Source organism: Malus domestica, chromosome 08 (assembly GCF_042453785.1).
Source record: "Malus domestica chromosome 08, GDT2T_hap1".
Taxonomy (NCBI): Eukaryota; Viridiplantae; Streptophyta; class Magnoliopsida; order Rosales; family Rosaceae; genus Malus; species Malus domestica.
In genome coordinates, this window is record NC_091668.1 from 11,202,365 (window position 1) to 11,229,534 (window position 27,170).

Consider the following 27,170-nt stretch of genomic DNA (forward strand, 5'->3'; position numbering starts at 1 on the left):
ATATACTTAGAAATAAAATAATCCAACGCAAAAAACAAAAAAGTTACTTTCGGTGTAGTCGTAATTTAACTTGGAACCAAATTTGTTTTTCTGCATTTTTAGATCCAATTGAAGATCAAATCCAAGAATATGGGAGCTTTGGGACTAAGAAACTACTGTCACTACCAAATCTCTAAAAAGTAGAATCATGTAGCACACGCAACGAACTCATTTATATATTAAGAGTACCTGCATAAACAACTCTATCGTTTATGAACAACCCAAGTTCTGAAGAACAGATGTGAGTACCTGCACAAACATTCGGCGCGTACCCTGCTGCTCGATCCTTTTAAGTAAAAGTTTAAACCAATGCGTTATAGTAGTTTGAGAGAGGCGCATAGCTACCGACGAAGTTCAAGGAAACTAGAAGCTCTGCAGATAGCAGGCCGGGACCCACAACCATTCAAAAATTGAAGATCCCACTAGCAGGGCAGTGAAGAAATCCCCGGGAGAGTGCAGAAACACAAAATTGAAGCTCTAGCCGGCTGGGACCAACAACCATGCAAAATTGAAGATCCCAGAGCAGGGCAGTAGTGAAGCACAAAAATCCCAGGGGCCAGGGAGTGCAGAAGAACAAAACCAATGAAGCAGAAGAACCAGACGACACCTCAACAAAAAAAGCACAGAAAAAGCATAGAGTTTTAGCAGCATTCTCAGAAACACTCTTAAACAAAGTTATAATGTTTAAGACTTTACCTTTAAGATCCTTATCCCTACGCCTATTTTGCAAAGGTAAATAAAACGAGCTAGAGTTAAGAAAGGAAGGAACTTAACCAAATCAGAGAGACAGCAGAGGCTGAGGGCGTCCCCAAATTTAAACATAGTTGTCCTGATGTCCAAGCACACTAAACAACACTTAATCCCAGTATATCTTCTTAAACAACACCGGCTAGCCATCCATGCACTCCTTAACTCCTGCTTCGGCGGCGATCCTTTAGACCATTGCTGCAAGTATTCAGCACCATATTTCAGAGAACAAATAAGCAATGGCAACTGTTACACAGCCACTGCCATACTCTACCATCCAATATTGGAACAGTAACTAATGTCCGCATGCATAAGACATATACCATCATGACATGAATCAAATGGAAAATCATCCTTCCAACACAACTAGTTTCATGCTGTAGAACAAGGGTTTCATAATCTTGCATCAGGATTTGCTAAAACGTAGTGCAAGGAGCCTTACCCATTGGCATATGGCAACTCCTCCCGCCCACGGTATGGTGGGGACCTGCTGCGGCTATTCCCTCGTGGTGTCAAACTGCGACGTCTAGGGGATCTCCCACGAGGACTGTAGCTCCTGCTTAACAGTAGAGAGATGTAAAAAAAGGTATTAGATAAGAGCAATCATCTCCAACCTAGATATAACAGCTGCTATGAGATATGTTTATGAACTTGCATTCAGCAAGCCAGCTTTCAATACCAAATACACCAGAAGACAATATTGTTTGATTACCAACTACCGTGAAAAAAATAAAATGGGCTTTAAGTAAAGAATATACGGCAAAATGACATCACCTGCGACCATAACTAGGACTTCTGCGATAGCGAGGGGGAGTGCGGCTACGACGCCTTCCACCACCACCTCCACCACCACCACCACGTAGACGACATTCACGAGCAAAATGGCCAGGCTCACCACACTCATAGCACTTCAAATCAGAACCGCCAGAGCGGCCACGACCACCTCCACCACGACCACCACCACCACCACCACCACCACCACCACCACCACCTCTAGTGTTGTGTGAAAGCTCAACTCTCCAGTTATTCTTACCTGTTCCAAAATAAAAATAAAAACTCAAAAACATTTTAGAGCTCAAAAAAATTTAGAACACCAGAAAACAAAGAGAGTTTTTACAGCCAGCAATACCATATAAACTACCCAATGAGAAGGCTTAAATTGAAATAAAATAAAGCCATTGTATGAATCGTTGACAAACAAGTTGAAAATATAATTCCAAGGAGGGGCTGAGACCACCATCCATTAGGAAGGGACAGCTAGCCTGGGCTAATTAAAAGTTCAACAAAAACTGAACCAAAGACCCATCAATGCATAAGTAAAGGATTAACATAAAAAAAAAACGGTGTATCATAAAAAGCAAGATCGCAAGTCACAATTCTAAAAGAGGAAAACAGAATACTCACAACTCAAGCAATGGTATCAATATTGTTCTACTAAATTATACGTTATATGATGAGCATTATTTTGATTGAGATATCTCACATCTCAAAAAGTTCAGAAATTCCAATGAAGGTGACGACCACAGTATATAAAGAAGAAACCTAGACCTAGTTGAACACGCATAAATTGTGAAAAATGACAGGTTCCATAAGGAATATTTTCAAATACGCATCTCAAAACAGATACCATCATTCAGTTCAGCTCAATTATGCTGCTTCACAAACAAAACGTTCCGATGAACTTATGCTTCTCCCTTATGGCGGATTCGAATGATATAAACTAAGAAAACCCCATATCAAAAATCAACAGCCAAAGTACTAAACATACCATCTAATTCACGGATTGCATCCTCTGCATCTCTACTGTCATCAAAGTCAACAAAAGCGTAACCCGGTGGTCTCCGAGCAACCCACACGCTGCGAAATTAACAACACAAAAGATCAACAACCATCCTCCATAAAAATAAACACCACTTTATGAACCTGTGCGTAAATTACTACAAATATTATAACAAATCAGACAGAAAGGTCAAAAATTTAACAGCAAATTACCTTCTAATATTTCCAAAAACACGAAACTCGTCTTCGAGCTCTCCCTCGGACACTCGAGGACTCAAGTTTCCGACGTACACACGAGACATTCTTAGAATCAAGCTGTAAAATCACAAACTAAAAAGCAAAAGCAAAGAACACATTTTTCAAATTTAATCAGAAATTAACAACGATTAGTAGTGAAATTTAGGGATTTTGGGGATTAAGAATCGAACTGAATAGAAAGGATGAAAGGGAAAAGAGTAAGAGAGAGATATGAACCTTGAGCGTTGCCGAAATAGACGGAGAGAAACCCTAGCAGCAGCTCCTTGTTGGGGGTCGGTCATTCAGGTTTTGGATTTTATATAAGAGGCTAATTAGTCAACGACCCCTCTAAAATTTAAAATCTCAGATTGGCCCCTCGAAGTTTTTTTTCAATCCGCATATCCCCTCAGATTGTTTTTTTTTTTTTGCCTCTTTCTTTGTATCCCATGAAAACACATCCTTTTTTGAAGTATAATGTGTAGATATGCAGTATCACTCGCGTAAACGAGATTCTTAGGTGAGTGGGAGGGGTGGGCAAACGGGTACAAGAACCGCAGGTCGGGCCTTTGAAATTTTCGGTTCGAGCCGGTTCCTAAACTATAGGAACCGCGGGTACCCGAACCGGCCCATTTGTAGTTAGAATTGACAGATGAGATTGAAGAGATCATCTCTCCATCCAATCTAAATCGTTGGTTTTAGGTTTGCTCGTCCTCAAACCTATCGAATTCAACTGTCATTCTCACTCTGTCGATTGAGTCTCTTTCACCGTCTCCAGTGCGTCGTCTCATTCCCTCCACCACCCCGACAGCACAACGGCCCAAGGCACCACCCATCTTCTTGATTTGTCACCTCTCATTCGCTGTCTCGAGTGCGTCGTCCCCTCCCCTCATCGAGGAGGACGAGATTTAGATCCTGCAGGTTTACTCCAAGGAGATCAGCATGCGCATGCTCAACATCGTTAAGTCTAGGAACGACATTGCTTTCACTGCTCAAAACGACGCCACAAAGTCTGAGACTGCGAGCTCTGCGGTGGAATGTACCGCTGCTGCCACCAGTGAGGATGCTAAGGTCGAAGAGTATTGATCTCTCCATGTGTGTTAGGTCACTCTTAGCTTCGTATTAGGGCTTTCATATCGAGATATGTTCATATTTATCATGGATTTCTTGTGATGCCTATATACCTAATGACCTGCTAAATATTTAAACTTTGTTAATTTTGATATGCGCTTCAATTTTCTGTGGATTATATTATATGGATTTATGTTGTGAGTATTGATTTACTGAGTCTTGATCTACTTTGTTCGAAGATGTTTATTTTGAAGATTTTATAAGGAAGTGGGTGCATTTGGAATTGGAAAATTTTCGAAATCTTTCCTCTTGCATTATCTGGGTTTCCTATTGCATAATTGTTGCATTGGTGAATCTATGCAATCTGTGCAAATTCTAGTTTAAAAAAAAAAAAAAAAACCAAGGACTCGTAGACCCGGCTCGAACCGGTCCGTTTCAACCAGGCCAGGTAAGGTCCGGTTCCTATATAAGAAAATGTAATCCCTGACTCGGGCCGCCCCCTGCCCACCCCTAAGCGGGACTATACTTTTCTATTCAGTTTTTGACATACTCATAGCTGATATGCTTAAGGATGTACTTAAATTTCTTGCAGATTTTGACTCTAATGAAAGATGTTCATTTTTCACTTCAATAAGTTCTCATTCGAGATATTATACATGTTTATCGTGAACCAAATTTTATTAGAGAACTTTAACGAAAAACTCTTAATACTATTTATTTTAACGAAAAACAACATTTTTACATTAAAAAATCAATCCTGGTACTAGTTACTTTACCTTTTATTTTGTCTTTATCGTTAAAACTCAAAATTTTCAAGTCATTTTCATTAGTTTTCCTATTTTATTATTGATGCTCTTGCTTCATGTGGTTGTATTCTTCCAAATATTTGTATTTGTGGGTCTAAAGTTGATTTATGATAATATGCAATTGAGATGCCTAATTTGGAAGACAATGAATATGATTTCATTTCTTTATCATCATTTAAAGATCATCTCTAAAACACTGATTTGATTCGGAGACCATTTAGTCATCCATATAAATCAACTATTAAATTATTAAATTATTTATTAACTATTAAATTATTAAACCTATTTGTAATTTTTTTAATTTAATTAGATTTGTGTGACCCATTTATGTGTCACATCAACACATAACATAATTTTTGACAAAATTGTGACATAATGATTACATTGATTTGAGACACTTACTTGAGGGACTATATTGATCAATTTTCAATTTCATGAACCATTTTGTTGTCGTGGGTCAATTTCAGGAACCATTTTGATGTCATGGGTCAATTTCAGAAACCATTTTGATATCATGGGTCAATTTCAAGGACCATTTGTAAGAAAAAATGACTTATGGAGCCCATTTATATGTCACATCAGCACTTAACAGATATTTTTAACAGAATTGTGATAGAAGGACCATGTTTATTTGCGACACCTATTTTCAAGGATTACATTGATTGATTTTCAATTTCAAAAATCATCTTAGTGGTGAAGGTCAATTTTAAGGACTATTTATGATAAAACCCCCAAAAAATAATCACTCCATTTTTGCTGTTAATTTTTTATGGTAATTGGTGTGCTTTAGGGGCCCAAAGAAAATAGAGCGGTGTTTGCAAAACCCTAGATAAACATTGTGCAAAGAAGGCCCAACACACGGCGAAGAGAAGTGTCAACTTATTAGCCCAGGTTCAAATTACATGCACTAGTATCTACATTGCTCAAGACCCAAAGCTGTGTACTGCAGCTCCTAATTTATTTCCATCGGAAACCCTAGAACTAATGATATCAGAGAGAAAAAAACAGAAAGAAGAAACAAACCCTAGGTCCTAGGGCGAGGAAGGGGAAATAGGGAGAGAAGAGTATAATGGTAAATCTCATGATCAAGGACCTTGTAATTGAGAAGAAAGTTTTTAGTGTGCGTGGAATATAGTTTGGTACATCAAGTGTTATAATACAAGTGGTTGAGAAAAAAAAAATTCAAATATCCAAACCACTTTTGTTATGACATTTGGTGTATCGAGTCGTGTTTCCGGCACCTTAGAAAATCTCTCGTAATTAATACCATAACTTTAGGATCTTCATTCATCAAGTCTCTTGGGTCTTGTTAGGTATTCTTTTTTAATTTAAATTTTTTTTCTTTCAAAAACACTACTAGAGGGGACTGAATAATGCAAATCCATTCCAAATTCACCAAATCTCCAAGCTTTTACTTTGTTGTATAATCATGTTCATCTGAATCATCTCTAGTGATTTGTGGAGCCTTGGGTCATATAATAATTAAGCTCTTTTGAATTAGATGCTTCAAAGCTAGCCGAAAAAAGAGTTCCCCCAATTGCTTTCGATCGAAGATTCAATCATAAAATGTCTTTGATCCCAACAACAAGACGAACAACTTTCGGTTGTGTTAAAATTTGAGACGGGGTGTAGATTTCTTATATTTATTTTCTTTTTCATTTTTATTTGTTTTGAATAAAGGATATTTTCTACTCTAAGGGGAGGGGATGTGCTTTGCCTCACAATAGGCTAGCAATAATGTGGTTTAAATTCACCTTTGGTGAGAATCGAACTTAAGGTCTTTCACTTACAAGTGAAGAGAAATACCACTAGACCGTAGTATTAAGTGTCTTTGTTCATTTAGTTCAAAGTACTTTTATAAACTTGTTACTTTGGAGTTTGGAGTGTAGAACAAACTAACTCTTTGTTATTCACATACTCACTTTTACTTCTTACACACCCATTCAATTTTTTGGTCGTTGGATTGAATGAATAGATTAAGATCAATGGCCAAAAATTAACAAAGATGTGTAAGAGACAAAACTAGGTGTGAAAATAACATTATCCCTTGCGAAAGATAGGATCAGTAAACAGAAATTCACTAAGATTGAATTGAAGTGGGATCTTCAATAGTGGTACTGAGGGTGTCTTTAGATTATATCGAATCAGTATAGCTATCATTCTTCTCTTCTGACACATCAATGGAATTTCAATCATAATAGAAAAGAAGTGATACAAAATTTCTTTCTTCCTTAGTGTTTCATGCTAAGCTCTTCAATCCTTAACGCAAGCACTATACATAGTTAAAACTAATTTTATTATATTTTATTCATTAAACTACTTTTTAATCACATTCACTGAGGAAGAACATGCCAATTTGACATGCGTTGCATCCTTTGCGGCTGCTCCACCCCTTTCTTCCCTTTTTTTTCTTTCTTTCTTTTGCACTTATGCTTTTTGGAATTTAGCTCTACTTTCTATAGAACATTCTATTTGTCCATTTCAATTGAAAATGATCATAGCATTGGCCCATTTCAAACCTTGCCTAATTTCAAAGCACTAGGTTAGACTCTCGTGAAAAAAATAACTTATCTCTCATGAGTATATACGCTCATTTCATATAATTTTTCGCATCTCAAAATCAAGATAAAAGAATTTTCCATCACAAAAAGTAATCAAATTTTGTAATATCGTGTCTGATGCAATACATTGCTTGAGCAAACTGTTCTTAAATCATACGAAGAGACTAATAATCCTAAAAAAAAAAATATCAAAAAATATATTAGTCAGCATTTTCTTCATAATCAAAAGATACATAACTTGTCACAAAATATCGAGTTTTATGCATCCGATGTCGTGCATTTTACGTGTACATCACAAATTTTTCTTTTAAATGTGAGTGTTTGACGCATAACATTGCATGTGTACACATTATAAATATCTCTTTCAATCATATGAAGAGTCTAATCATCCCCAAATGCATGAACTATATTTCTTTGAATCATATGAAGCCATGAAACATGACATCAAACCAGACAAGAGAACATTGTGAAGTTTTCCATATAGTCTTTCAAATCGTACATGTGGCATGTATTTTATATAGTTTATCATGAATATTAGCTTTCTATTGTACATTGTGAAGGCCATTACACAAAAGAAGAAAAGTTGTAGCATGAGATCATGGATTGCAATCGACAGAAGAGAACAAAAAATTCCACAACCAAGGCAATAATAAAATGTTACGTGACAAAGCTGACTTGTTTAGAGGTTGTGAATGGCTTAAGTCCCTTTCAAGCACAACTCGCCGCCCATGATATCAGAAAAATGAAGGGTTTGTGTTCACTCTCCATGACATCATTTCAATCTTCGACTACTATATTATATTATATTAAACCGAGACTACTACTGACACAATATTATATTAAACCGACACCATCATTGACACTATAAAGGCCATTCTGTAGTAGTGTTCATTCGGATAGTATTAAGTGAGCTTGTATACTTATTGAATTTATATGCTCATCGGGCATTCGGAAAGCGTAAGATGAATATCTGATAGTACTAATAAGGATTCCTGTATTAAATCTCATTTTGATCATTATGATACTAGGGCTCAAAGCTTTGGTGCATACATGATTTTATCTAATTTTTTTTCTATGTGGGAGAAGTGGCCTTCCATGAACAAATGAGTATATCAAACTTGTAACTTTCTTTATAATGTGACGAGGTTTTCTGAGATAAAACTTTACATTTAGTGTGAGAAGCTTGTCACTTGTACCTTAAATAGTTAGAAGCATTTATATCTGCACTTGAAGTCTTAAATTCAATTCTCCTTTCCTAAACATCACTAGTAGAGGTCAACTAGGCCTTGCCCATGCTTAACTAATAAATGTTCTCATTGTTAAAGTTTTTGGTTTGGATTCATATCAATTTAGAGTGAGATAGGAAGGAAATATCCTAATTTTTTTTTCTCTATAAATTTTCCCGAGACTTGAACATAATGATTTGTCACTTAGTACTATGGTCTAATGGTATTTTTTTCACTTATATGTGAGAGGTCTAAATTTGAACTTGGGGTTTTCTACAAAAGGTAAAGAAAGGGTTGGTGAAAAATAAACTCTTTTTTTTATGTATCTCGGTGCCTGAGATTCTAGGAAAAATATTTTGTGCATTAACTGGATCTCCCTACAAAGCCAACATGTCTTACATTCAATTCTCGACAAAGGCAAATTCAAACCAAATTACTATGGCTAGCCCCATTATGAAGTTTAGCTCACTCCCCACCCATTGGCGCACATAATATCAATGTATTAAAAAAAACAAAATAATTTTAGGGTAATGTTAGGAAGATTGAATTTGTATACAAAATCTTGTAAACTAAATGACATGGAAGTTGGCGATTGGATTATTATTTAAACGTTCATAAATATGCTTATTTCCTATTGATGATACATCATTTAGTTTACAAATTTTATCTATAAATAAATTTAATCTCCTTAACATTACTTATAATTTTATATTCAATACGTTAAAAGTGACACAATTCGCATGATCATTGTCCAATTTTTTTGTGCCCATATGTTACTTGCCATACAAGTCACATCAATGATCAATTAGATGAGCATGCCTCTAATGATCAATCAGATGACCATGCCTCTAATGATCAATCATTGATCAATTAGATGTGCATGCTTCTACTTTAATTTGTATGAACTTATTTCAATCTCATATTAAATTAGACGAGGAATGTGCGTTTTCTTCTGCACTTAAGTTTAAATTTCTCTATTCGTAGTTCAGATTAAACTAGAATATGATTCAAATAAAAAAAATTAGGATAAATTACATAAAACTACCTCAACTAATGATTGAACCACAATCTCATACCTCATGTTTTAAAAATTACAATATCATACTTTATCTTACTAATTTATTACAATGTTAGATCCCTATTAACTTTTCTATTAATTACTGACGTGGCAAATGTGAGCCTATTTTTTTGCTGATATAGATGTCAAGTTTAAGCCACGTACACCAAAAACTAACAAAAAAAATATTGAAAGGGTCACACTCTGTCCTCCCCACCTTCCTACTGTGCACAGTCGGCACCTCATTCGTCTATCTCCTCCCATCTTTGTTCTTCATCTTGATCAGCCGCAAACAACAAAAAAAGGGGAATTTTTTTTTTCGTTAATCTCCCAAAATTTCTTGGAATGAACACCTATCTACTCTCTCTCTAAAAAACTTGATCAGATCAAAACCCACATCCCATAATCCGATTTCGAGCTCCAATGTCTAAGGACCCATCCTAGACCGACCAAGAATCCATGCCATTCTTCGAAGCTTTCAAGAAGTTCAACCGTTTGAAGCCATTGGAGGCTTGGAGCAGTCTCTGGGCATTCTGGATTTTTTCCAGTGTTGCATGATTATGTGCACAGAGTTGTGGTCGAAAGGTTTCAATTCCCAGGCCAATCAGAGCGGTTCATGTGGTTGCAAAGTAATGGGTTGGGCTAGGACTGGAGGGTTGAGTTTCTAGGAGAAGAGGGTGGTGGGTGTGATGTGTTTGAAGGGGACGGTATGGTCCCCATCGTCAAATTGAGATAAATGAAGGAGCGAAAGGTCTGAGATGGAGAGGATAAAGCAAAGAGATCCAGAGAGATGGACTGAGATCAGTAAGATCCGTGGGAGGCAGGAGGTGGAGCCTGAGATGGTGTTTGAGGGAAGTGAGGATCGAGATTTGGAGCAGGGGAAGCTTTTTGCTGGAAATTGGGGATGGCTTTTTGGTGGTGTGGGGCGGGGGGGGGGGGGGGGGGGGACGCAGTTCACGATTTTTTTTTTTTTTTTTTTCAAGTTTTTAATTTTGTTTAAAATGTTTCGTTAGGTGAGGAGTGGACCCCACAGCCCCACAGGTTCTATGTCAGTATTTAACAGCAAACTTAACAAAAAAAAAAATTAACGGATGTCTAATATCGTAAGTTGATGTGTGACATTGAAATGTTTAAAATATAAGATATAAAATTGTTATGCAATCTAAAGTTGAGGTTATAAAATGTAATTAAAATGGTGGTTTCTTTCTAATTTTTGTCGGTTAAATTCCAAAGGTAAACGCTTAGGGGGCGTTTGTTGCGCCGGACTATCTCGGACTGGACTAGCTTCAAGGACTAAGCTGGATTGGCTTAGACTAGACTAAGCTGGACTAATTTAGTGAAGCGTTTGGTGCAGTGTTAGACTAAGAATCTGGATAATAACAAATTCTAATATTATATTATTTAATATATAAATTATTAATATTTTATTATGATCTAGGTGACCGGAGATGACGAGGAGTCTATCGGGAGTGGTTGTTGAGCATGACGAGGACGAGAGAGGATAGTCTTAGCTAGTCCCATGGTTATTGGGGGGTCTCGCTAAGACCTCTTAGTGAAGGGTTTTGTCCATGCTAGTCCCCTTTAGTCTCATTAATGTTAGTCCCAGCATGGAACAAACACAGTATTGGACTAACAGTTAGTCCAGTCCAGTCCAGTCCCACTTAGTGAGGGCAAACAAACGCCCTCTTATAGTTTACTCTCTTACCAAAATTAACAGTGGCAATCTCGAAATTCAGAGCAAAAAGTTGGCGGGTTTCACCAAATTCTCACGTTAAAAATGAGCTCGCACTCGCTCCTGTAATCACTCACAAGTGACCGAACCAAAGAGAGTAGCCCACCAAATTCCAAAACTCCCACGACCGCCTTCGTCCTCTTCCTCCTCCTCCTCCGGCAATAGCCTGACACCTTCCAGAGATGGAATATTCCGGCGATGAGTTCGACGTCATCGTAGTCGGAGCCGGAGTCATGGGGAGCTCCACCGCCTACCAGACCGCCAAGCGCGGCCACAAGACCCTCCTCCTCGAGCAATTCGACTTCCTCCACCACCGCGGCTCCTCCCACGGTGAGTCCCGGACGATTCGCGCCACGTACCCGGAAGATTACTACACGCCCCTCGTCCTCGAGTCCTACAAGCTCTGGCAGCAGGCGGAGTCCGAAATCGGCTACAATGTCTACTTCAAAGCCAACCAATTGGACATGGCTCCGGCGAACGATAAGGTTCTCCTCGCCGTTGTCGATAGTTGTCGGAAAAACTCGGTCGCGTTTTCGGTCATGAACCGGGACCAGCTGCACCAGGAGTTCTCGGGTCGGGTTATGATTCCGGAGGATTGGGTGGGTGTTGTGACGGAGCACGGCGGGGTTATTAAACCCACCAAGGCGGTGTCAATGTTTCAAACGCTCGCTTTGCAGAACGGCGCCGTTTTGAGGGATAATATGGAGGTGAAGGGTGTGGAGAGAGATGGGGTGAGAGGAGGGGTTTGGGTGTCTACAGCAAAAGGGAAGAGGTTTTGGGGGAAGAAATGTGTGGTGACGGTTGGAGCTTGGACGACAAAGTTAGTTAAAACGGTTGGCGGGATCGAACTGCCGATACAGCCGTTGGAGACCACCGTGTGCTACTGGCGGATTAAGGAGGGGCACGAGGGTGCTTTTGCCATCGGAGGAGACTTCCCGACCTTTGCTAGCTATGGGAACCCCTACATTTATGGGACCCCCTCTTTGGAGTATCCCGGTTTGATCAAGGTCGCCGTGAATGGCGGGTACCCGTGTGACCCCGATAAGAGGCCATGGGGTCCCGGGAACCCGCTGGCTCCGTTGAAGGAGTGGATAGAGGGGACGTTCTCCGGCGTGGTTGACTCCGGCGGGCCGGTGGCTACCCAGTTGTGCATGTACTCAATAACCCCGGATGAGGATTTTGTGATTGATTTCTTGGGTGGGGAGTTTGGGAAGGATGTGGTGGTGGGCGGGGGGTTTTCGGGTCACGGGTTCAAGATGTCGCCGGTGGTGGGGAGGATTTTGGCTGACCTTGCGCTTACTGGGGAGGCTGAAGGAGTGGAGCTGAAGCAGTTTAGGATAGCAAGGTTTCAAGAGAATCCCAAAGGCAATGCCAAAGACTTTCTGTAAATGCACGCAACAAACCTCTGCAAATTTTTTATATACAGAATAAGACAAAGAAGAGTGTGAGAGGTAATAGTAGGGAAGAGAATCCTACCTCTTCGTTCTTTTCGTCATTGCGTTACGGTTACTAACGTACGGTTCTGAATGTGTGTTTTGCGTTTTCAAGAGAAATATTTCAGTTTTTCTTTAAATGTCGTACCCAGTGCACAAGAATCCCGCTTTACGCAGGGTCTGGTAGAGGTGAATGTAATTTAGAAAAAAAAAAAACTATATTATCTACAGATATGGAAGTGAGCTAAGCCTCATAATTGACTAACAATAATGTGGTTCAAATTCTCGTAAAATCTAAAATATTTCACTTACAAGTGAAAATAAATACCTTTCACCGTAGTACTAACTACTAAGTGGCTTTAAATGTAAAAAATAAAAAAATAAAAACCAATTTTAGGAAGAGAAAATTGGAGCTTTTTTATATATATTTTTATATTTTTTAATCTAGTTGTCATTTTAATAGCTTTTCTAGTTGATTTGTCAAACGATATATTTTGTTAGATTAAATGTTAGATTAGTCACCGACGAAGTTTGAATCCACGCCGTTATGCAAGGGTTCAACACTTTTTCACCACTGTGGTAAAAGACCACTTGCAAAAATTGGAGCGTTTTGACTTGATTAGAGGTGTGGTCTCTAAACTAACTGAGATTTCTCCATGTGCTCCGAATATAAGCAAGTACATTATGTGTCATAGTATATAAGTAGAGAAATGTTTTTTTTCCAATCACCCCTTCACCTGTATTATGACATATGAGGTACCAACCCATTTTTCCAATACACTGCAAAATTTCTCCTCTAGCAAAAACATGTGAGTACCGGTCCTCTTTTCACAACATAAAACAATGGTCCTTTTAGGTGAAAATGTTAAAACTTCCGTCTGGTTGAAAGTTCTAATGTTGTTTACGCAAAGAATTTGAAAGTTCTAATGTTGTTTACGCACAGAAAAAATCATTGCTCCACATTATAAAAAATTCATGAACCAAAGCTTTAATTAGGTCAAAGTCTCGATACCATTACTCCAATTTCCTTTTCTCGGAATATGAAATAGTAGAAATTCGGAAAAATTAAAGAACAAAATCATTAAAATATGCCTGAAAATTTACATTACACGACAATATCGTCTTGACAAAGTACTAGGTTGGAGCTTTTTGTTACACATCTAAATTCTCTCGAATTATATAGAGAGAAAACCCTATTGTAGTAGCAGCTACGATGTACAACCTTTTGTGGTTGGGTATTTGAGTAAACAAAGGAACTATGTTTGTTTCCCTATCATCAAACTTTCTTTTCTTATTAGGATGCAACCAAGCTTCTCAGATTCATTCGTATAAAAACTGTGAATCTGAATCGCTCGGTTGTGGAAAATAATAAATGGATCTAATCGCATCTACGAAGGAGAAAATAAATAGCAGATTTAAACTTCCAGCTTAATACCCAATAAAGCATTACCATCGTCGGGACACAAGGACGACTCCAAGCCCTTCAAAATGTGAACCTGCATCACAAGGAAATGCAACTCATAAGTTCTGAACTTCACAATATTTTTCGATCCAGAACTTCGCAAACACAAAACTATAACATAAAAATGAGCAGTGCTTTTCACACTCTCGTTTTCTCCTACTGCACCCTTCCCTTAAGTCTCTTGATTCTCCTTTGGTTTATATTTAATCCAAATATTAGTTTATAGGGAGAGTGCAGGGGCGTAGAATAACAAAAGACAGAAATAAGCAACTAATGAAGAATCTTACTAACCACTTCTGGCTTTTCAAGAGAATCCTTTTAATCGCTTCTGGCTTTTCAAATTGCAAAAGTTGCAAGAAGCGCATGCAGTACAGCCCAATATAATATAATGCCAAGCCGTAAAACAGGTTTCCGCATTAGAGTCCGATCACAAGATACCCTGAAAGGTTGTGTACAAGACGATTTAGTTCTCACAAAATCTAGGTAAGTTTTAGATTGAAATATTACCCAGAAAAGAAAACAAGGACTGGATATGCTTACCAAAGGCCATCAACCATGTTAGCCACGGGTCTAGTAAATCTTGGAACAATTCTTGAAGTCGTGAGTGACTTGAAACCATGAACTACAGCCGAAGAAAACAAATGTTAAACCAGTAAGAAATGCCTTCAGTGACCATCTGACTTGGTATTGAAGGGCAAAGACCAGTAAAAGATGGCAGCAATTATATCAGCATAGGATTACCTTTATCATCCTCTTCATCTTCCAACCTACTACTGCTCCCAGAATCCATATCTATGGCAATTGCAACTTGGTCATTATTGCCCTTGCGCAAACTACGGACTTGAGGTGCAATGGAGGTCCCAGCTTTCGCCCAATTGTTTTTCTATTTAAAAAATCCACAAAATAAAGTTTTTAATGACATCACAATACTCTGACAAAGGGCAAGAGAATGTAAGGTGGTAAATAAATAAATAAACAAACATATAAACATCTCACCGCAGGCTCGACCTCAACAATTTCAGAGGTGCTGCTAGTTCCCCGACCAGAATCTTCCACACTGTCAAGCAAATTTAGCCGTGATTCCTTCTCATGTAAAGACTTCTCAAGAGTTTCTCCTTTGCGTGTTAATTCTTCTACCTTACTCCTTTCTGCTTGCAACAGTGTATCCTTGCTTTGAGCCACAGTTCGTAGATCCCCCAATTCTGAAATAACAGAATCAACCTTTTTCTTGAATATTTCCTTGTAGTCAGAAACTTGATCACTGTTCTGATCCCCATTGTGCAGCCCAACCAGAGCAATATTCATGTCAAACCATGTTAATAACTCATGGATCTCTTCTGAACTTCTCTTGTTGCTGGTTTGTGATGCAACAAGAACATCATTTGTGCACCTAGTGACCTCTTGCCTTAAGAAGGATATCTCATCATCCCGTTCTTGCAACTGTGATTGGAGCTTTTCCACCTCACCAAGGAGGCTTGCAGACAGATGATGTAGTTCATCAAACTTACTCACAGTGATGGAAAGCCTTTTCATAACCTTCCCGCGGGAAGTTTCAAGGTTCTCCAAATCTAAGTTCTTTTGTTCCACAACCTTTTCCAGTTCCTTAATCCTGGAAGTGCGACCTTGCATCTGCACCTCCTCCTCATCAAGTGCTTGCATTAGGTCCTCAATTTCTGCAATCACAAACAATTTTGATAATTGGTGATTATTTAATATAACCATTTCAAATTTCAATCAAATATAAAAACTATAGTAGACTCTAACTGACCTTGATCTTTAGCAGCAATCACATCAGTCAGTGATCTGACCCTCTCTTGTAACTCGGTAGAAGTAGCACGGCCATCTTCTAATTCATTCACTCTCTGCTCTAATAAGTTACGTTCACCCTTCATCACTTCTATCCGTTTCTCCAAATCATGCACCAAAGATTTTGAAGATTGAAGATCCGTTGAGTAACTTGTTGCAGCTGCTTCAGCTTGCTTGATTTGACTTACAAGCTCCATGCAAATCCTTTCCTTTTGAATGTCCTTCTCCTGAAGCTCTTTCTGCAACTTTGAAATGGTAATCTTCAACTCCTTTTGGCTACCTTCCACAATTTCCGTTGTCAGAGAACCAAAATCACTCACAGTTGACAATAGCCTGTCTGTCACACTCCTGACACATTCCTCAGAGCGAAACCGGTCTTCTCCACTAAATGAAAGTCCATCCTCAGAATAATTTGCTAATTTCAATCTCATCCCTTGTTCTCCAGCAGACCAACCATTTCCAACCAATTCAGCTTTTCTTCTGTCCATTTCCATAACTGAACCAGTGCATGCTTCAAAAAGCAAGGCAATATTTCGGCGCAAGAAAAGAAGCTCATTGTCCTTTTCCTTTTCAACTCTTTCCACATGCAACAAGTCTCTCTTCAAGGCTTCAAATGACTCATTTTTGGAAGTTAATTCTCCACGAACAATTGCCATTGATTTAGATACACTGCTAGCTTTTTCATGTAATGAAATTGAGTGTTCATCTAATTTTTCTTTAAGCACACCAATCTCCATCACGAGTTCTTGCAGATAATGCCTTACGTAAGTAAAGATTTCAATTATAAAACTGTCATCAAATTGGCCATGCATGTTGGAGTCTGACCAAGAATTTGTAGAAATAAAGTTCTCCTGAACAGGGAAGCCAAAATTAGAAGATGAGAAAAAAATGCACGAAACTTGATAAAAAAATAAAGATAATAAGAGAGAAGAATGCTTCACATCAAATTTAAAGACTATAATTGTCATTCAACATATAACAGTATAAGAATAAACAATTATGATATGAGAATAATAGTCATTAGTGATGATGATGATATTAACAGTAATGGTAATGACAAGACTAACTATAATCCAAAATTTGGATACCAAGTGACGTGACTGTATTTATCTTCATTCTTAATCCCACATATCGTCATACGAGTCCCAATTACTTTTAGCGTAGATAATGGCATTCCATCTGTCGCATCACTTGCTATCCAAAAAGTTGGAATTTATAAATAAAGCAGACCTATAAATAGACGAGAGAGAAGTACATATACATGAAACAATTCTTCAATAATCATTTTTCACTTAAGAGGTTTCATTTCTAGTTTAACCAGCTTACGACAGTCGATAAAGCATACATTTTCCAAGCAAAACCACTGCACTCGTCTGACTTTAAAATGAAGGTTATTTGAATTTTCGGGCATAGGGAAGGTACAACAGAATTCAAACAAAGGCATACAAAACAAAGGACCTATAATTGGTAGAAAATGGCCTTTGACAAGCCATATGGAATAGTACGAATATTTAAATACGGGCATATAAAACTGGAACAAATACTCAAGTGTGTGCACATAAAAAGGTACCTTGTCTGATTTGCTTGTGATGAATCCACTGCTTGTAGTGAAAGGGGGCACATCAACCACATAAGTAGCACTGCTTGATTTGAGGCAGGAATCAATACCAGACTCCAGGTTGTGCAAAAATACCAAGTCCTGGTGAAAAATACCAGCCAATAAACTACTAACATCATGAAACCCCTTCCTAAGTTGATCTACACCAGACTTTAGTCCTGAAAATTCAGAAAATTGGTGTTTTCTTTCCTCAGAGTGAGCAGTAGAAACCATTTCAAGACGTGAAAGAGCTTCGAGCTTGGCGGCCTCTGCAAGATCCCTTTCCTTGGAGATTATAGCAAGTTCACTCGCAGATTTTGCTAGTTCTTCCTGGAGACCATCATTTCTCTCTTGAACCTCATTCAGTTCTGCAAGGAGTAGGTCTGATGCTCTTTTTGATTTCCTAGCTTCTTGTTCTGAAGAAGCCATATTCGCACGCAAATCACAGCACATTTTCCCGATTTGTTCTAACTTAACAACTGGATCACCAGAATTATCATCCTCTGCAACATCAATGTTTCCTAGAATATTTATGATTAAGCTCAAAGTATTTCCTTTCTCCTGCAAATTGTTCTCAGCTTCTTTCAAACAATTCCGCAAGAATAAACTCTCAGACTCTAGGGCTTCTACCCTCCCTGGATAAGCAGACAAATCCCTGAACTTTTGTTCATATTCTGCAAGTTTACCTTCGCCTATCTTGGTCTCAGATCTCAAGCATTCCACCTCAGAATTGATCTCATCAATATTTTGTTTCAGACTGTCACGCTGTTGTACCAATTGCTTTCCTTTTCTAACTGCAACGTTTAACTTCTCTCTAACAGAAGCTGACTTCTGCTCCTCCTGATTAAGAAGCCCTTGCAACTCATTCACTTTTTTATCTAGCACTTCTAACTCACAAGCCAAAGACCGTTGCTTCTCCACATATCCATCTCTCTCCTCCTTCACATCCAAAATTTCACGTTGAACCTCCTCCAACTCTTTCTTCAAAGCAACTGTATCTGATTCAGCAGTATCAGGTGTACTTGCGCTTCTCGCTTCAACAACCATTGCTTCAGAATTTTCAGTATGAATACCATCGGCTGCAACCCCAAACACTGGTTTTTCTGAGGAAAGAGTTGCATAATTCTCTAAAAGCTTATTCAGTAACCCTTCGAAGCACTCAATGCTGCTTTCACCAGAATACTCTGAATTTGTTCCAGGATCCTGTAATGCATCAGTAACCAGACCCTGCAATCTTCTTATGTCATCTTCTAAGCTGAGAATTTGCTTCTCAATCCCACGCAGCTTGGCTACATTCTCCTGCAAATCAGAAACTTCCTCCTGCAGTTTTTCATTCTCAAGCTCAAACCCAGCTGCCTTGGCTGAAAGTTTATCATGATCATTGATCAGAAGCTCCAATCTTTGAGAAAGATTATTTCTCTCATCAATAAATGTTTGAAGGTCTTCCTCAAGGTCAGATGTTCTCCTTCTTGAGTCTTCCAAATCAGCAGTCAGCGTTACACAATGGCTCTCAAGGTTAACAACCTGCTGCTGGAGAGACATATTATCACCCTGCACCTCCGAAAGTTCTTTTCTTAACCACTCAATCCTATCCTCCGGCTCCAAGGACCGCAGATGCGATGGCATATCAATCCTGTCTAAAAGTTCCTCCCATCTCTGGACTAAGTTGTTCCTTTCCATTAAAGATTGCTCTAACATTTCATTCTGTTCAACCAACCCATAGAACTTACTTTGAAGTTCATCATATTTTCTTTTGAAATCATCACTGGAATCTGAACTTGGCTGTACATCATCTTTCCAGGAATCCATAACAACAAAACCAGCATCAGATGAACCTCCTCCAGCAGAACTCTTCTGATCTGAATCTGTCTGAGGAAAAGTATTACCAGTAACTGACCTGGCCAGCCAATCGATCTTTTCAATAATATCTCTCGAATGAAAATGCTCTGGCAGATCAAGGTCTTCTAAAATCTCTTCTATTCTCTGAAGGACAGAGTCTTTGAGAAGGAATGATTCTCTTAATGCAGTAGCAGAATTGCGAATGTATGAAAGCTCAGATTCCAGAGCTTCCACACGCTCACCAGCTTCTGAATATGCCTTGAGCTTTGTTTCAACCTCAAGAAGCCTGGAATCTTTCAATTGCAGCTCCTGTAAGAATCTTTCCAGTTCACTAGCTTTCTCTGCAAGGGACTGCTTGAGACCATCTCGCTGGACAATCAAGCCTTTCCCCTTGGAGACAGCAATGTTAAGCTTCTCTCTCAGGGAAGACACCCGCTGCTCCGATTGTTCAAGTTCATATAATTTCTCTTGTAACTCAGAACGAGCAACAAGAAGGGCTTCCTCAACCTGACGTAAACTTTCCCTGAGGACAATGGTTTCACTTTCAAGCTGAAAAAACGAGGCATTTAACTGCTGTATTTCTTCCTGCATTGAAGTAGATTCCATCACCTTGGATTGAAAACCTTCTTTAGATAAGCCTACCTGAGCATCAGCATCCTTGTACTTCTGAACAAGACACGATACCAATGATTCCAAGCGTGAAGCAAGCATTTTATCTGCTTGAAACTCAGCATTTTCCACTTCTAGCACACCTTCAATATCTTCTATTAACTTCTGAATAGCACTTGAATCCAGGCATCTTTGTTTCAATTCCTCAAATTCTTCTGTTCTAACCATCAACTCTGAATTTAGCTTCTTGTTAACAGATTGGAGTTGCAGTCCCTCACTCAGAAAATTCTCCAGCTGTTCTATGATGGTTTCATAAATACTATAATCCAGAGGATGAGGAAGCTTTTCATTTTTCAGGTTCATCTCACTTTCATCTATAGACCCATGCAAAACTCTAAGAAGTTTGCTAAGGTTGCTGTACAACTTGTGCAGCATATCACTGGCCAATTCATTCTTTACATGGAGATCGTCACATTTCTCATTCACTTCTTTATGTAAAATACATATAGCCTCACGGTCTGTTTGAGAGCTTTTAAGTTTTACCTTCAAATCTTCAATAACAGTGATGGCATCATAAACAGAAGCAACGAAATGACTTGTGTCCAAACAATCATGAGAAATTGGTGTAGTTGTGCTGAAACTCCCAATAGACTCACCAAGCTTTCCAATCGCTTCAACAACAGGAGCGAGAGTGGAATTCCAATGCTGCTCAAGTATCAAAACCCTCTCTGCCGCTTCCTTGTGAAAATTTTCTAACTGATCAGAGATCTGAGATACTATGTCATTTGAACTCAGATGTAAATCATGCAATTGACTCTGCAATTGATCAATTCTTGATTCATATCTATGTAGCTTTCTTCCAACTTCCAAGTTTTCAGCTTCGAGATTAGTAACTTTTAGTCTTAAGGACTCACAGAGAACCAAAAGCTCACTGTTCCTTGTTTCAATGCTGCCCCTATGTTGTTCTAAAGCTTCATATAGGACACAAAGCTCAATATTGGTAGCTTCCAATTTCTTGCTATGTTCCTCCAAGTCTTCATACTGATACTTCATCTCTCCGAATGTAGCATTAGCAGTTCTCCTACCATCTCGTTCCTCCTTGAGCAGTTCACTGGCATTTGCAGCATCCAGAAGCAACTGCTCAAATAATGCTCTCAAGTTTCCAGTTTGCTCTCTTACTGACGCAATTGAATCTGCTGGTGATTGATTGTCAGTTAGACCTCGTTCCTCCACATCATGTTCATCAAGGTGCACCTTTGACTCGAAGGCTTGAATCAGTTTTGAGACTGGAGGAGTGGAGACTTTATCACCTGACCTATTCAACAATTCTGAACGAGAGCAGATGCCTTCAATTTCCTGTACAAGTTTGTTCATCATTTTCTCTGCCTCTTCCATGCGTCCCTTTAGTGCTACAAACCCAACGGAATCATCAAAAACTTCCCTCCCAAGATTCAGAACTGGTGAACCTCCACCACCATCAGATGAAGGTTTTTCCACCATAATAAAGGAGCCTTCACTATCTTCCATCCCAGGAACTTGGTGATATTTTTCATTTTCAATTTCATGCCTCCTGCTCCGCACTTCTGAAAGTTCAACTTGATCCCCATCTTCCCCAGCTTGGGATGCAATTTTGATTCCACTGGTATCAACCTCTTTCATCTTAGCTTTAAGTGTGTCCAGACTGCTAGTGAGAAAGATATTTTCTTCGGAGAGTTGTTCAAGGCGTGTCGTTGTTTCTTTTAGGTCAACCACAAACCTCATATGTTCTTCATGTTCGGCAGATAACCGCTCTTGAAGAACAAGAATTTCGGAAGAAAATCTCTCAATCTCGTGGGCAGAATAATCCTTCTCCTCCTCGAGCTTCTTTCTCACCTCTGTAACCAAAACAAGGTTTCCATTCAATTTTTCATTTTTTACCTGCAAATCCAATGCTAAATTCTTACTGGCAGCCAATTCTATTGCAAGTTTCTCATTCTCATAGAAAAGATGATTCTTCTCTTCCTCAAGCTTCTTACTCTCCTCTGTAACCATAGAAAGGATTCCATTCAAGTTGCTATTTTCTACCTGCAAAGCCAATACTGTGTTCTTACTGTCAGCCACTTCTATAGCAAGTTTGTCATTCTCAGAGGAAAGATGCTCCTTCTCCTCCTCATACTTCTTTCTCTCTTCTGTTACAGAACTCAGACTCCCACTTAAGCTGGATATTTGATCCTGTAGAGCTTCCACAAAACTTTTTCCATCAACTAACTCTGCTGAAAGCTTCTCCTTCTCGTGAAGATAACAATCATTTTGCTCAACAAGTTTCTTTCTATCTTCATCCGACAAAACAATACTCCCATTTAATTTCTCATTTTCCACCTGTAAAGCTGCCACCAAAGACTTGCAGTCAGCTAACTCAGCTGACAGGATCAACAAATCCTGCTTCGACCTTTCCAGGCTGCTAAGCGACTCAGTTGCTCTAGCAGAAAATTCTTCTACCTCTGCCCTCGCAGTTTGAAGTTGGTCTTGGAGCTCCTCCTTCCCACTAGCAACAGCCTGGAGTTCACATCTGCACCCTGCAAGCTCTTCAGCAAGGCATTGGTTCTTCTCACGGACTTCATTTAGTGAAGCACGAAGAAGAGATGTTTCATCAAGTAACTGATCACGTTGGCAATCAAACTCCACTTGCATCTCAGACTGCTGCACAAGCTGCAAGTCACTGATATCTTTTGTCAAATGTGTGAGAACCAATTCTTCTTTAAGTTGCTCAAACAATTCCAGAAATCCATGTTCTGGCACAATCAAATTGGTAGTCCCCTGAGATGCACTAGAAACTGATTCAACTGACTTAATAAGAACCCTGAACTCTTCTTCACTAAGCCTCCTAACTACTTCTGTGAGCTGTGAGAGACTGATTGAGCTGGCATCCACAACAGGAGACGCAGTCCATCCTTTATCTGGAAGCACCATATTGGTTCCTGGAGGACTTTCAAGCCCACCCAATGGATGTTTCTGATGATGATCCTCCAGAAGGGCCCTATGTTCTTCCCCACCTTGCCCAAAACCAGATCCAAATTGCACCTCGGACTTTTCTTCAAAATAAGAGCCTGGAACATCTTCTGTTTCCTGCCGGTCATCCATAGCAGCACTAACAACCAAAGATCCATCTGCCTCAGGTAGAGCTAAAGCAAATACTGGGAGTCCATCAGACATGGTTGCACCAGTTGACAGAGATGATTCATCTGCCTTGCCAATCCGTTCACCCATGGACGACTCGAGATCAGGGAAAGTTTCAGCAGTTCTATCAATCTCAGACAGAGCTACACTTCTATCTCCTGCAAGTTCCACTTCTCGATCAGATACTTCATCCACTTTATCAGTTTGCTCATTTATGGAAGGTGCTTGGCTAGAGAAACTTTCAACACTTCTATCAAGCTCAGATGAAGAAATCTTGTCATCTCCTTTACGCCCCATTTCTGCTTCTTGATTACGATCACAATTTTTTGCATCCAAACCGTCAGCTGCCTGCATTGCCCCTACCCAGCAACAAATGAGATTCTAATTATACATCAAACCCATCAGTTTTCCTAACCTGCTCAATTAATTTCCGGAAGAATCCCAAAGTAATAGAAAGTTAAATAACAAAAGGAGAAGGGCACAACCTACATCTGTTACCTGATCTTCCCTCTCCTGCACCAAGGATGTATTAATACTCTCTGGCGAAGGCAAAGGCTCCTCATCTCTACCCTTTGTTTGATCAGTATTATCAACTGAAATAGGTTGCATGGACACATCAACCGGCATAGACATATTGGCATCTTTGGCTAGCCCTCCGGAATCCATGACATGTGAAGTGTCCAATGAACTAACTCTTGCCTCCTCAGCATCAGTGCCCACAGTACTCTCCCCCTCGTTCGTGGCGGAAAAGTTAACATCATGCTGACTGAATGCCACCTCCTGTGATGCTAACTCAGCATTTTTGTCAATCAAAGTTTCAACTGCATTTCCCTCATGTGTAATGGGAACTGCCGAGGGAGCAGCAGAAGCAACTTCAATGTCAGAAGCTGTAGAAATCTCCCCAGAATGTGACCCTGACGAGTTGATGTTTTCCAGATTAGCATCTACACGAGACTCAGTTTCTCCTTCAGGGGCCTGAGTCAACGCTGTAGGTTTAGTTGCACTAGAGACTGCATCAGCATCAGCTTCATGCTTCTCTGATTTACTAGACTTCTTTGTGGATTTTCCACTTCCACTGCCTTTACCATCTTTTTTCTGGCGAAACTGTTGAAGCTGCCGGCAGAAATACAAGATTATATATTAAGTTCCCACAGCTCATTTGCACTCTCCAGTTGATTACTAAGACATTGAGGAACAGAGCAGAAAATAGAGTAGCAAACCTATAGGCACGTACCATACAAAAAAGTTTTCCAAGTAAAAGGATACAGCTCAGACAAGTTACATTTTATCAGGAACCAAAAATTAGGTCACAAGACACATTGTCCAGAGGTCAGTGTACCTTTTTTCGTCCGGCTGAGAGCAGATCGGTACGGCTCTTGTTCTTGTCCATCCGATTCCGATCCACTCCGTTCTTGCTCCCCACTGTGACTCCACGCCAATCACCACAGCAACGTCTCACTCACCATATAATCCTTCCTATAAACCATTAAACACAACCACACCATTACATTGGATAGAACTACAAATACTCGTGCTGAATGGAACTACAAATGCTAGAAAATAACAGAAAATTTCAAATTTCAAAACTCGAAGTTTAGTGCTGATTTCCGGCAAATGAGGGCCACGCAAACACTAAACTAGGTTCAATTTCGATCACAACGACATTCTTATTCAATCTCATTTTCTCGGCAGCCAAACAGGATACAATATCATATGAAATCGGATTCGAAAAGATCCAGAACCTAATTCATTCACTCTCTAATCAAACAAATCTTAAAACAAGCAAATCAAAACGAAGAAAACAGTACGAATCATACAATATAAAACGAGTAGATTGGAAAACTGATAGGAAGATATCGTACCTGGATGTCGCGGCAGCTGGATCTGCAGGCCGTCGCGGTTGATACGATTGCTTCGGTGGTTGCGAATGAAGGTTTGCTTTTCAATGGCGCCCTCTCGGTTTCTCTATCGGCGTCACTATGTGTGTATACGGGTCGGTCCCCCGTTGTCCCTTGGATCTAACGCAACCTTCGTTTTCGTTTTGTGTCTCTGCTACGCCATGTGATTTGCCTGCGCAGGTGAAATGTCGATTTGGGAAGACAAGTGAAACGTCGCTGTTTTGGAGGTTTGGTTGGACTTGGGGCAACCGTTTCCTCTTTGTTGTTGAAAACCCAATACGCGACTTATTCCGAGCCTTAATAAATTGGTGGACCTTCCAATTTGCAAAATGTTTTAACTCCTGTGGCCCATTGGGCTCAAAAGTGTCTTTCAACGTACAACCATATTAAGTCGAAGATTCGAACTAAATCAAATAATAAGTTAATAATAACTTGGTATCAAATTTGTTATTTGTGAGGATCAAACTTAAGATTTCTCATCTATAAATACACAAAAATATTACTAAATAGTAGTGCTAATGACGGATATACGCGTTGACTTTTACGTAATTTTATTTAGTTTTGATTGATTGCTCATGGAGCAGATCCATCACTTCAAGCTTAGACTTTAGGCTCTAATGCATAACTGTATCCTAAATAATCAAATTTTTGTCAGTAAATGAGATAGAAATAGAAGAAAATTGTGTATAACTGATGTCTTCTCAAGCTTTTGTGTTTTCGCTCTTACCTACAAAATTTATGTCCTATTTTCAGCTTGATTGTTTTGTAAAATAAAGAAACCATTTTAGTCAAGATATTGGAGTCCAGTGGTGAGGTGGGTGGGTAGAATTATGGATAGGAGAAATTTTTATGTTTACTCAAAATACATAGTACATAATGAGTTATAATCATGGTCTAAAATATCCATAATATCCCGATATTTCCATCGAAATTTCTATGTTTTTGGATTATCGATATTTTTTTGGACTGCCGATATTTCCGATATCATCGATATTTTAGACCTTGCTAAGTCACTCATGTATCTTACCATGCAATGTATAAAGTGTAAAATATTGTACTAATTCATTATATATAAATGATTATGTGTTTAAACTTTTTTCAGTAACTACTACATATTTTCTACACTCACAATGTTTTCCAGCTCGCTATATAATCAACTTAAATCAGTTATATCTATCATGCAATGCATTTCTTTCCAATTTTTTGTGATAAACTAATAGATAATTGACTAAATAAACATCCTGCAAAGTTTCAATAAAAATTTCCAAGTTTTTCGTACAATTTCTGTGGTTTTTATTCAATTTAACGATATCGATAATATCCCTATATTACCATCGAAATTTCCATGTTTTTGGACTACCGATATTTCCGATATCATCGATATTTTATACCTTGGAACTTATAATATAAGTAGAAAACATGATTGATATGACCATTGTAATTTAAAAAATATCCATTTTGATCCTCTTAACAAACCAAATTCAGGTCGTGACCGGGCTCACAAGACCCACTCTAATGAAAAGTTTATATAAAGGTAATCAGAATCTAAAAACGAAATTGAACTCTCACTACATCACACTCTAGTGTTTACCGAATGTTGGGGAATCAAAAAGTTGGTGAGACCCATGCAAATCTAACTCCAAAATTTAGAGAAATTGGATTCCCTACATTAACCGGTATTTGGATTCCGGATTGCTAGGGAATCCAAAATGGATTTTTCCTTCTCATTATACCCTCACTTATTTGTAAAATTTCAAGATTTCCCTTTACATTAACCCCACACCACCAACTGCTGCCAATTTAATAATAATAATAATAATAATAATAACAATAACAAAATTGAAATTAAACTAAAATTTTAAATTTCAGTGTGTTTAATATTTGGCGAATAGAGGCATTTAACATTTTTTTTCTATTATACTTTAGTATATAAGATCATTTATTTAATTAAGAGCATTTTAGTAAGGCTTTTTCGCTAAACTGTTCCTGAAATTAAAATAACTCCTCACTTTGACCCTTAAGATTTGAAATCGATGAAATTGATCTCTGAGTTTGTTTACCATCAAACATTTTAGTGTTTTTATTTGAATTATTGACTAGTAAACGAGTAATAAGTCT

At 38.7% G+C, this 27,170-nt stretch overlaps 3 protein-coding genes across 10 annotated transcripts; 1 reads left to right on the forward strand and 2 right to left on the reverse strand.

Annotated features, from left to right (window-relative positions):
* Positions 1-190: 190 nt before the first annotated feature.
* LOC103421173 (serine/arginine-rich splicing factor RSZ22A-like) lies at positions 191-3,150 on the reverse strand. The gene is made up of 6 exons (XM_008359209.4): positions 3,040-3,150; positions 2,779-2,895; positions 2,555-2,643; positions 1,561-1,819; positions 1,229-1,342; positions 191-984 (listed from the first exon to the last, which is right to left on the reverse strand). The coding sequence occupies exons 2-6, from the start codon at positions 2,865-2,867 to the stop codon at positions 948-950; spliced, it is 588 nt and encodes a 195-aa protein (XP_008357431.4). The 5' UTR covers positions 2,868-2,895; positions 3,040-3,150; the 3' UTR covers positions 191-947.
* An 8,062-nt stretch (positions 3,151-11,212) lies between these two features.
* LOC103410757 (probable sarcosine oxidase) lies at positions 11,213-12,825 on the forward strand. Its single transcript, XM_008349424.4, has one exon. It carries the CDS (start codon positions 11,435-11,437, stop codon positions 12,638-12,640), a length of 1,206 nt encoding a protein of 401 aa, XP_008347646.3. The 5' UTR covers positions 11,213-11,434; the 3' UTR covers positions 12,641-12,825.
* A 925-nt stretch (positions 12,826-13,750) lies between these two features.
* On the reverse strand, positions 13,751-25,308 carry LOC103410802 (trans-Golgi network-localized SYP41-interacting protein 1-like). 8 transcript variants are annotated; one of them, XM_029106992.2, is made up of 10 exons: positions 25,017-25,308; positions 24,494-24,630; positions 23,653-24,267; positions 17,524-23,502; positions 15,916-16,804; positions 15,144-15,820; positions 14,889-15,030; positions 14,688-14,769; positions 14,439-14,586; positions 13,751-14,181 (listed from the first exon to the last, which is right to left on the reverse strand). In XM_029106992.2, the coding sequence occupies exons 2-9, from the start codon at positions 24,542-24,544 to the stop codon at positions 14,484-14,486; spliced, it is 8,538 nt and encodes a 2,845-aa protein (XP_028962825.2). In that variant the 5' UTR covers positions 24,545-24,630; positions 25,017-25,308; the 3' UTR covers positions 13,751-14,181; positions 14,439-14,483. The 8 variants fall into 8 exon arrangements, with proteins under 8 accessions (XP_028962825.2, XP_028962824.2, XP_028962823.2 ...); XM_029106991.2 differs by having other exon boundaries at positions 23,644-24,267; XM_029106990.2 differs by having other exon boundaries at positions 17,524-23,513; positions 23,640-24,267.
* Positions 25,309-27,170: the final 1,862 nt, after the last annotated feature.